Source organism: Lagopus muta, chromosome 9 (assembly GCF_023343835.1).
Source record: "Lagopus muta isolate bLagMut1 chromosome 9, bLagMut1 primary, whole genome shotgun sequence".
NCBI lineage: Eukaryota > Metazoa > Chordata > Aves > Galliformes > Phasianidae > Lagopus > Lagopus muta.
This window is the reverse complement of record NC_064441.1, coordinates 1780507-1791503: the sequence shown is the minus strand read 5'-3', so window position 1 is coordinate 1791503 and position 10997 is coordinate 1780507. Positions and strand designations below refer to the sequence as shown.

General features: G+C 37.9%; 1 protein-coding gene across 4 annotated transcripts in view; it reads left to right on the top strand.

Annotated features, from left to right (window-relative positions):
* The window catches only part of IFT80 (intraflagellar transport 80), a 43296-nt gene that overhangs the window by 14333 nt on the left and 17966 nt on the right, over positions 1–10997 (top strand). For all 4 annotated transcript variants that reach the window (XR_007378808.1, XR_007378807.1, XM_048954762.1 and 1 more), the window contains 3 exons: positions 3462–3571; positions 4141–4230; positions 5213–5350. Coding sequence is in view for 2 of the 4 variants with exons in the window: in XM_048954762.1 (XP_048810719.1) it covers positions 3462–3571; positions 4141–4230; positions 5213–5350 (338 nt within the window). In the remaining 2 variants the exon portion in view is untranslated. The remainder of the gene's footprint in view (positions 1–3461; positions 3572–4140; positions 4231–5212; positions 5351–10997) is intronic.

The following is a 10997-nucleotide window of genomic DNA, read 5'->3' as shown; positions in this document are numbered from 1 at the left end:
TCTGTTGAGGAGGTTCATATTCAGATGTGATGTGTTTTCATGTTTACCATGTACAAAGACAAGCTAACCAAACTGTAAGTTTTGAGGGGAAAAAACAACTTGCAGCACACACTTCTTTATTTCTCACTTGATATGTTTCAGGTTTGTTGTGCTTTATGAAGCTTACAATGTAGGAGACATTCCAGTTGGCAGTAAGCAAGTTGAGTTTCCATTAATTGGTTAGAGTTTCTGGACGGCGAGTTGGTTCTGCATGAAATAATTATCTTCTGCATGAAATAATTATCTTCTATATTTGTGTTTTAAGATAAGAACCTGCGAGCTCCAAAGCCCTTTAAACCTGATAGGATCAGATTCCCAGAGACCGTTCGGTAAGCTGCTGGCATACCTGGGATCAGGATAGGATTCTGCAGAAAAATTAAAGTTTTTTAGGAGAGATATATCACATTGGAGCTAATTTTTCACTTCTGTATCAATAATCTTGAGAAATGGAAGGATTACCGTTGCTAGCATTCTACTCATTCCACTCTTTGTATTAGAAATAAATTTTCAGGCTCTTATCTTTGCTTGATGGCCTACATGCCTGCTCTATCTTTGGATTTTTATTCACTAGAAAAACACGAACATATATTTTTCCCTTTTTAGCTTTTTCAGTACTTATATGGAGCTCTGTGGCCACATGTCCTGTGTCGTGCCAACACATGGAATAAAGTTCGTGTGACCCTGTGGCCTCTTCTGCCATTGGCCATAATGTATGGCTGTTATGGCTGCATCATTCTTGAAGTCTGGCTTTACTTTTCCAACCTTAAGTTTCTTCCTTTGCCTTTTTGCTTACTGGAAGGAAACTCACAACAGTTGCAGTGCAGGCAGTCTAATTACAAAGTGTTTGTTGGGAAGCAGAACTTATTTGTAAGGAACAAATTCAAAATGCAGAATGGAACTCCTATTATTGTGCTGCCACAGAGAGAGACAAAATTATATGGATTCATCTTTCCACTCCAGTGCAAGAAAAAAGTCTCAGGAGACTTGCACCAACCAAAGTGGCTGTGGTTGCTCTGTCACTCAACCTGAGCACTTTCTTGGCTACACATCGACGTTGGGGTGATTCACTGGGAATGAACATCTGCCAGTGGAGCACAGGGATGTGGAGAAGCATGCTTAATGCTATATCCCTTCTCCAGCTCTTCCCTCTGCCCACCTCCTCTGCTTTTATCACAGCTCTTGTCACACGGCATTTTTCCTCGAGCTGTTTATCACCAGTGCAACTCGCTGTAGATTCTGTCCTGTGGAATGTTTCTTTCCCCAGCGATGCAATGAGTTGGCAGTCTTTTCCCAACCAAGTTCTTGTTAAGTGCAGAAGGAAATGAGTTAACTTAGCTCCTGCTGTTAAGCCCTGGCAATTGTGGTTAAGTAGTCAGCCATCATAAAAAAGGGAAACATTTGGTTTAAATCTAAAAGCCTTCTGATTGTTAAATCAGCGTTAGAGCAGGACAAAAATTAGTTTATTTAGAATTTCTGTACTGCTGGCGACAGAATTTATGTCATTTTCAACATAGATTGCTGCCAGTAGGAGAACAGCTAGTGCCAGATCTGCTTAATCTGTGTTGTATGCTTCTGTGAGTTGCCTCTTGTCGTGGGTGACTCAAAAAATTGCATCATCCTGTATCTCTAAATAACGTAGAATAAATGCCTTTATAAGTGAAAACATACAAATTACAAAAATAATCAGCAGCAATGACAGCATTTCTCAGTTTAAAGTTCAAATATGTGGAAGCTCAGGTTAAACTCAGTGATGTGTGAGTCACTTTTTTGAAATGGAGCTTAGTGTGCCAGAAGTGTATTTCAGAATTTTACCTTGACAGAGGATTTGTTGAGCCTTAGGGTTTTTTTTATTATCATTCTTGGTAGCTGTACAAACCATGGTTAATTTGCTCAAAATTCATTAAGTTGATAACTAGTTATCAGCTAAAATATGCACGGATCCTTAAGAATTGCAGATCTCAGAGAATTTAAGAGAATTGCCTTCTGTTTTCCTCCTCTAAAATTATGGAGTCGTCAAACACAACTGTTCAGATCGGTAACTGTTTGCTCATCCTGTGGTTTCTGATAGCTGAGGTGGGCCTTCTGGGTGCAGTTCTGGTTGGGGCTGTTTAAGTGCTCCTGGTGCCCTTCAGAGTTAGCTGGGCTGTTGTGCCCAACTCCAAACTCTTTCCACGTGGGGATGGAGCTCCTTCAGGTCCCGTGTTGTCGAATCACAGAACCGTTCAGGTCAGAATAGACCTCTGAGATCCCCAGCCCAACCCCAGCCCACCCCCCACACCCTCAGTGTCACATCCCCACAGCTCTGAACACCCCAGGGATGCTGACCCCAGCACTCCCTGGGCAGCTGTGCCACTGCATCATTGCTCTTTTGGAGAAGAAATGTTTCCTAATATCCAACCTGACCCCTCTTAGCACAACTCGAGTCTATAAGCTCCCCCTCTGCATGTCTCATTGCTGTCTGTAGGTGCTTGTGCTTAGACAATTCAGTTGTGTCATCAAAGGCCTCATTTCTGCACTGAGAACATTATGTCTATAGGTGAAAACCAATTCAGAAGATATGGAAGCAAGCTTTACAAAAAGCAAGAAGGAATGATCTGCCTGGAACTTTCTGCACAGCCCCTCTTGCAGTTTCATATACGCTGTTTCTGTGTCCTCTGATGCTGAGACAGTGCTGTAACTTGCTGCCTATTGCTACAGGGCTTTTGTGTGATAGAAACAAATGTTTGCACATGATCTCTACTTAATTTTTTTTTCATGTTTGCAAGGAATGAAGTAGTGTAATACTTTGGTTCTTCTTCCTGAGGGGAGGCTAATCCTATCAAGTACTATAGAAAATGTTTGCATTTTTATTCCTGGATGCTTTTTCCATGCAATTTTTCACTTTTTTTTTCTTTTTCTTTTTTTTTTTTCAGAAAAGATCATTTAAAAACTGCAACACAACTTGTTTGTAAAGCAGTACAGTCAGCTTTATTCCAGATGCATCATTCTGGAGTTTTTGATCTACAAAAAGTTGTGTTGTTTTTTTCGTTTTTCAAATTACTGGGAAAAATCTGTGAGTTCTGCAGGCCACTCTTTCTAGTTTTATGAAATAGTTTATGAAACACAGCCCAAGGATGAGAAGAACAATCTCATCTTGTTTTGCTCAGCTGTATCTTGGAAGAAATCAATCAGGTTTGTTTTGTGTTTTAGAGGGAAACAAAATCAACTGGGGGTATAAATGTGAGGGTCAGTGAGGCTGCAGAAGCAAATAGTTTTGATTTGACCAAAAAGCAATCTTACAACTAAAGAAATCCATAGGTTGGCTTTCTCCTGCTTCTGAATCTTTGAGGTGTGTTTGAAGGGAGCAGTTTGAAGTGACTGCGGCAGTTTGTGCATAATTTGATCAGTGAAGACATCAGAAATGTTCTCTTTGTTTCTTACAGGAACACCGGTGTATTCAGTGGCCTGGGGACCTGATTCTGAGAAGGTTCTCTATACTTCAGGAAAGCAGCTCGTTATTAAACCTCTCCAACCAAACGTTAAAGTTTTGCAGGTACTGTTAATGCATTCAGGTCTCACTTCCCACATGAAAGCTTTTGTCAGGTATCTGTAGTTTTCCAAACCGTTCAAAGTTTGTACTGCAGTTTTCCAGGCACTGGGCATGCTGCTATTTTTTTTTTTATTTTTTTTTCCACTTCTTATTTCAATTAAAGCTTCAGGTTTTTTGAGAATAAGGAGATTCTCAAATAGTTTTGTTTACAGAAAGGAACAATTTATTCTGTGCATATTCTTCGGGCGGCTGATCAAGGATTTCCCTTTTTGCAAGCAGAGAGGAAGCACGAAGATACAGAAACCTTTCCCTTTTCATTTGTTACTAAAAACCACAGAAAGATACAGAAACAATCATTTGGAGCAGTCTTTTATGCAGATCGTGATGCTTTCGTGTTCCAGGCTGTCTTTAATTTACTCTTCTGCAGAGTAGAATAAGTCAGTGCATGTACACTGATGGAAAACCTGATCTGCTTTGGGCTGTGAGAATGCTACTAAATGCTGAACAATGAATATTAAAAGTAGTTCTCAGACTTACTACATTTATGTTTAACCTATTGTTTTCCATTTCAGTGGAAGGCCCACGATGGGCTTATTTTAAAAACTGACTGGAACTCAGTGAACGAACTTATCCTTTCTGCAGGTGAAGACTGTAAATATAAGGTATGTACTGGCTGACTTTGTAGGGGAAGCTAAATGACCAAAAAAAGTTATTTGTAGACATTCTGATGTTTTCTAATTTTATTAAGACTTTGAAGCTTAAAACAAAACGTCAAGACTTTCAGTTTTCAAGAAAAACTTGTTAACTGAATTTATATTACATTGCTTCATCCAGTGGCATAAAATTAGAAAAATGTCAGAATAAAAACTATTAAAATGCAATTGATAATAGGTAGAAATATAGGAATGAATGATTGAATAATATAAGCTGTGCCACATACTGGAAAAAGTAATGACACTTAAAATTAGAGGAGATAGAGCCACTGTTTTCTGTTACAGGAGCATTCATGAATCCCTTAGGAAATTGTGTAGTTAGAACATTTTATATCCAAAATGGAAAGCACATATTGTGTTTCTTCCCTTAAGTAGAACTTCCTATTGTGTGACACATTGGTTCTGTCATTCTCTGCATGTCCAATGGCTGTGGGAAAAACACATACAAGTATTAAATGAAAAAAAGACCATATCTATCAAAGTATTGAAGTCAAATGGCTTTGCTCTGTTCGTTGGCTTCCTGGTCTCCTTTTAGGTACAATCAGTGAGAAAATCTCTTGGCTTACATGTTTGAAGAGGTGCCTTGCATTTTTGGGAAGCAAGTACAAATCAAATAAATCTCGTAGTCATGTTTTCAGCTTACAGTGAAGTGCAGGGAACATTCATTATTTCAAAAGATCTCATACACAGTAATGTAATATTTGTCATAGCAGTGAAGTAGTGTCTACTGCATTATACTAACCAATATGGATTGGGAACAGCCTTTCATGGAAAGTAAACTGTAACGTGTGATTTTTTTTTCCAGTTGCACAAAATGCACTCAAGTAACTCGCAGAGTGTATTTTTGTAACTGCTGTAATTGTGAAGGCAAGTGATAGCTCTATAGGTGCACCCAAAATATGGTTTTATAGGTAGAATTATTTTTTTAAAGGTTTGGGACAGTTATGGGCATCTACTGTACAGCTCACAGCCCCATGAGTATCCAATAACGTCTGTTGCCTGGTCTGGGGATGGAGAATTATTTGCTGTGGGATCTTTCCATACTTTACGTCTATGTGATAAAACTGGGGTAAGTAACAACTCTGAGAAACAGCAGATGTGGAACTCTGCAAGTTGTTTGATAATACAGTAAATATTCCTGAGGATATACGTGTACGGGCAAGTATTTTTATTAGCAGAAACCAGTTTTGACTTCCAACACCTTTCTGCTGGCTGTATCTCTTCTTGATCTGCCCAGATGTGCTTCTGAATGTGTTCTGGGTAGGTAAAATTTCTTCAGATAATACTGTCTTTCAGGACATTTCATTTTTCTGCGCTTTTTATTTTTATAGCTTTTGTGGCTTTTTTCTTTAAAAAATACAAAAAACACAGTGAGCATTTACAAGCATAAAAAGCAGCTATTAACCATAACAAGCAAGGGCTGTGTGACTATAACCTGCCTTAAAAAAGCAGATAGAAGAACAATGGGGAAAATAATACAGGAAGAAAAATTTCTCTGCATTTTTTTTTTCTTGAAAGAATAATAAAATTTCATAGGCACATCTTACAAAGAAATCACAAAATGCAGTGGTTGCACATTAGAAGCTATAAGGGAAAAGCAAGATTAAAAGAGGAGCTAAGGGAATGTTGCTGAAGGATGGACAGACAGTTATTCTAACTAAAGACATACTTCTGTCTTCTCATCTGAACTTCTCTATTACTTCCTAACTCTAAAATAACTCTGATAGAAAAAAGGCAGCTACTGGAAATGCCTCTGTTTCTCTCTCTTAAAAAATAATATTTTTTTTTTCTCCCAACTCGCAGCTTTACTTTTACTACGTTTGCTATTGCTGACCAAATATTTTATTTTATTTTTTAACTTTTTCTCCAATTAAAATCAATGCGGTTTCATCTGCCTTCACTGGTATTCTAAGTAAGTTAGCCCAGAGCACAGATTGACCTGATTGTCTCTGTGGATTTCCTGTGGTTCTGCAGCTTTTTGTTCAGACTCGGATTGCATCAAACCTTGCTGGTTTGGGACTTTCATTGACCCATTCTCTACCTCTTTTGCTGTTGCATTTGTTGCTCTTTGCTCAGCTTGGGAAAACAGTGTTTGTTGTGATCATTTGGGGTGTCTTCAATACATTGGGTTTTTCCTTACCACAAACAGGGATGACACATCTCAGGTAGCTTTAGACTCTTGAAGAAAAGCCCTTCCATGAGAGCAGTTGTGCAGGTTAAGGTCTGACTCTTCATCATTCACTTTCTGTACTGAATCTGGATTCGGCAGCATTCCTTGATGTAGGCCATGATCATTTTGTGCACACCCAACTTTAATTGGTCTTCTTCTCTGTTTAATATTCTGTGTAACTCCATTTCAAAAGCAATTGAAAGAATAACCTTCTCTGTGGCCTTCCCATCTCCCTGTGTGTGTGTGTGTGTGTATGCTGTTGTAGGAGTGTTTTATATATGTATAGTGTATTTTGCTTGATGCAGCTGAGCAAGGTATATTTATACTAGTGTAATTCCATTTGTGTGGGACTACACTGTAACACAACGCTTTAAACAGGCAGACTAGCTGTTACTATTGGTATTCTTCCTAGAACAGCACTTGAAACCATGAGCTCCTCTTCCACAACAGCTTTCTGCCTCCCTTCTGAGTACTGGGATTACTGAGCTACATCAGCAAGTGGTAAACTGAAATAAATATGCTCTTGTGGGGGTGATGCCAACAATTTAAATTGCATTTTGCACTCAATACAGATTTAAGTTTAAATGTGGCAAAGACTGATGTAGTGGAAAAGGAAGAAAAATGCTGGAGTTTTTTCTGCTGTCATGTGTGCTGTTTTGTAGCAAACAGCTTTTGTTTCTGATCCCCAGGGCATTACTGTTTCTCTTGCTAGTCATTATGTAATCTAATTTATTATAAGTGCAGTTGAGACTCCCGCTAACTGAAAACTAGTAATTTGTAATCAGTATTTAATATTGAATAACCTTGTGGAATTTATTTAAAATTTTAATGCAAATGGGTTTATTTTTTCATAAAGTTAAGGGTTCTTTTACCTGCTTTACTACTCAACTCTTAAAGAAGCAAAGACATGTACAGTAGCGAGTGCCAGATGCTTTTCTGTGTTCAGCTGCTAGCCACGATCATTTGTTATCTTCAAAAGTCATGATTTTTAATGAAAGTTTTTTTCCTGACATTAAGTATAAATAGTTACTAAAGAGCTAGCTTTGCTAATATTGAGGGAAATGGAAGAATGATTCACATACCACCAGAGTGATGGAGTTTGAAGAGAACCAGACCTGGCTTTTACTGGTCAACATAGACATTTTTATTATGTCTGATGTAATGGAGCTGTATTGGCAAATTGCTCCTCGGGGAGCCATCAGGCGATATATATATCATTAACTCTTCTCTAGCATATGTGTTCAGTTTGGGGACATAATTAAATTAAATTCTGTTAGCGTATGTTCTTTTTTCCTATTCTTTTCTTTCTTCCTGGATACTTTGTTCTGGCAGCTGTACGTTAGGAAGAGAAAACTAAAAATGGAATAGTAACTCCTAGAACAATTTTATTTCATTTAAAAATCATCTTTGCCTCTTGTTAGCATTATTAATCTAAAAGAAATGATTAAGGTCACACCAAACAAAATTTGCTTGGTATTGACTGTTGGAATTTGTTGTCTGCTCTATTGTCTGTCATCATTAATCCTGTAGAGACTGCTGAGATTAATTTTAAAAATACTGAAATGTGATGCTGGGTGCGTTGATGGACTTGAATCTTCCTGGTGTTCGTGGCTTTTCAGAGTCTGATCACTTGGATGGAGGGCAGAGCTTAAAAAGTTCCTTTATGTAAGCTATTTCCTGTGGCTCTGCATGCTTCCCTTGCCATTACTGATCAGGTCAAAATATTTACACAGCAAGAGATGCTAAGAATGACAAATTCACAAGCTTCCTCCTCCTCCGTTCTGCTCCCACGTCGTGTTGTAGGAAATGGGCTCTACCCATCTACTCCAAAGACAGGTTGTGTCCCAAGTGCTTCACGGGCTGTAGAAGGATAATAGATAAAGACACTGCAATAAAATTTAGGAAATACCTATAGAAAATAAAGGAAAAAGTTCTGCAAGTGTGACGGCAGCTCCTCACTGCATTGGGAACAAATGTGAGTATGGTGCTGTGGCTAAAAACACGAAGCTCTGTCTTTTCATCCTTTTCCTAGTAAGATAGACTTAAATATAATGAGAGTCTGTGTCCAGGATTGGTCAAATAGTTAGCAGTGTTCCCTTTTCCTTGTGTTGAAAACTGCTGACAAATTAGAAGAAAAAGCATCTAAGGATTTTAAAACCACAGTGTTGCAGATATTCACAAAGAAGCTCTGCAAATAATTTTTCTCATTAAAGCCATTTAAATTCAGGACATTTTGCAGAATTCATATTATCATATATCCTTCCTATTAACATTAGATATTAGACTAATAGAAAAAAGATGGTGAGATTTTGGAAGTAGCTATTATACCGTGCATGTGTTTTCATGCTGCTTAGAACTGAACTGCACTGCAGCACTGGAAATCCCAACAAATCTGTTTTCTATAGAGTTACTATGAGCTTTGATCTCATTACATTTAGTTTTAGCCTTGCTTCACAGAGATATGCATTTGGCAGTGTAACAAAATAAGGGCTTTTTCTGCGCTGTCTCTGTTTCATCCACCTTTATTAACAGTCATGATTCTGAATTCTTTGTAGCTCAATAAAAGAAAAAAATATTACAGATAGGTTTCCCATGGAGTTATGTTGCTGACCAATTCTTTCCAAGCTGACATATTTTAATTTATTAGAATTGGCTAATGTGACTTCTGGAAGAAAATGAAAACATGTGGATCATCTATGGAAGTAATCATCTATTTAAAGAATTAAATCAGTGTTTCATTTTCTAAGGTTAAGAATTTATACGGGACAGTTTATCATCCTATTTTTCTTCTGGGCTCTAACAATTCTATGTTTGCTTGGATTTCAGGAGAGCTGTAGGAAAGCAGCTGAACACCTCCCCTGGGGGTGGTGCCTCAGTCAGTTCTTGGTAATTAACATTAATTACCAGAGTTAAGTCCACAAAATGTTTGCAGGAGCCCTTCTTAGTTGTGTGTTTCAGCAGCACAGGTGCTGTGTGTTCACACGTAGCACGGGATTTCCTTAGCACCTGCTGTGCATGCTGTGTCTGCTTTGTAGAATCTTTTGTGGGTTCCTGTGTGGTGGGACTTGAAGGCCTAATAATGGTGGGGTTTGATATAATAAACCTTATGTTTTATACTCAATATAAAATGTGTGGAGTCATACATAGACAGACATGCACCTTTCCCGCAGTCTGGTTCTGTGTATGTATTCATGTTCAGGTATTTCTAATGCACCTAAGTATAGATTTGCTTTGGATAATTGATTGTTGTAATCTTACAAGATTAGGTTTGCCTTCCATTACACTTGTAATGGAGAGAGACCCTGAGTGGAGACCAGCTGGGAGCAGCTAACCATCCACAGTTGGCAATAACAATTAGTATTATTTCTATTAGTAGTAGTAGCAGCATTAATACTACAATTAGTATTATTAGTATTGTTATTAGTATTAATACTACAATTAGTGTTACTGTTAGTCATTTAAAATGTAAGAAATGGTTCTTTTTTTTCATTGCATTTCTTCTTGAAGTATTTATTCACTGGTATCACGTGGATAACTGTTCTTAATTTATTGTGCTCAGTCCAGAAATAATAACTGACTCCATCCTTTGTGGCAGGTCCTGAGTAATCAGTATTTGTCATTTGAAAGGCTGTCCTTGTTCCTGGGAAGTGGAGTTCTCTGGAGCTGCTCATTAAAGCTGTTTGACCCACATCTCAGTTTCTGTTTCTGGAAGTCAGGCAACATGCAATGGCTGCAGCGCTTCATCTCTTCTAGTACATTGTGTAACCACAATAGGGAAGCTTAAATTACTGCTTTTAGATATTTATGCAATATATTTTTTAAAATCCAACCTCTGTGACCTCTCTTTTTGTTCTTGAGGTAGTTTATTGAATTCAGCAATGAATTAATTATGGCACAGGAAAAGTGTGAGCCAAGCAGTTATGACAAAGTGTAATATTGCAGCATTTTGACAGATGTTGGTACAGTGTTCATACAGTCATATTCACACCTTGATTTTTAGAAGAACTCAGTGTACTGAGGAGATACATAAAGTCTATTTCAGTTTCTAGGTGTTGTTTCTATCTTGTAATAGGAGAGACTAATTATGTTCAGTTATGGCAGCATTTTATGTGCACAATAGATGTGTCAGGCATCCTCAGGGAGTACGAGTCACTGGGGTGGCCTGAGTTATACCAGGAGCTTTTAGAAAGAAATGGAAAATACAACTTTAATTGTTTTATATTTGGAAACATATACTTGTGTTAGGTTACCATCTGGCAATATGTAACTAAGTTTTTAAAATACCTGAAAAAACAAATTGTAGAACCCTCTGTCAGAGTTGCAGTGTATCTGCTATGCATGAGGAAGCATCACTAAAGACAGATTCTTCTGGCACCCTTATTTGGTGTTCCATTGATGGCTTACTGCCTTGATCTAATGTAAATTGCCTTAGAAAAAAACCTTGTCTGTTTGGGAAGATCCTAATATCCAACTTTGAAACTTTGCTTCTTCAAACTAAGCTCAGCTCGATCACCTGTGGCCAGCTGTGAGATGTCTCAGATGTGAG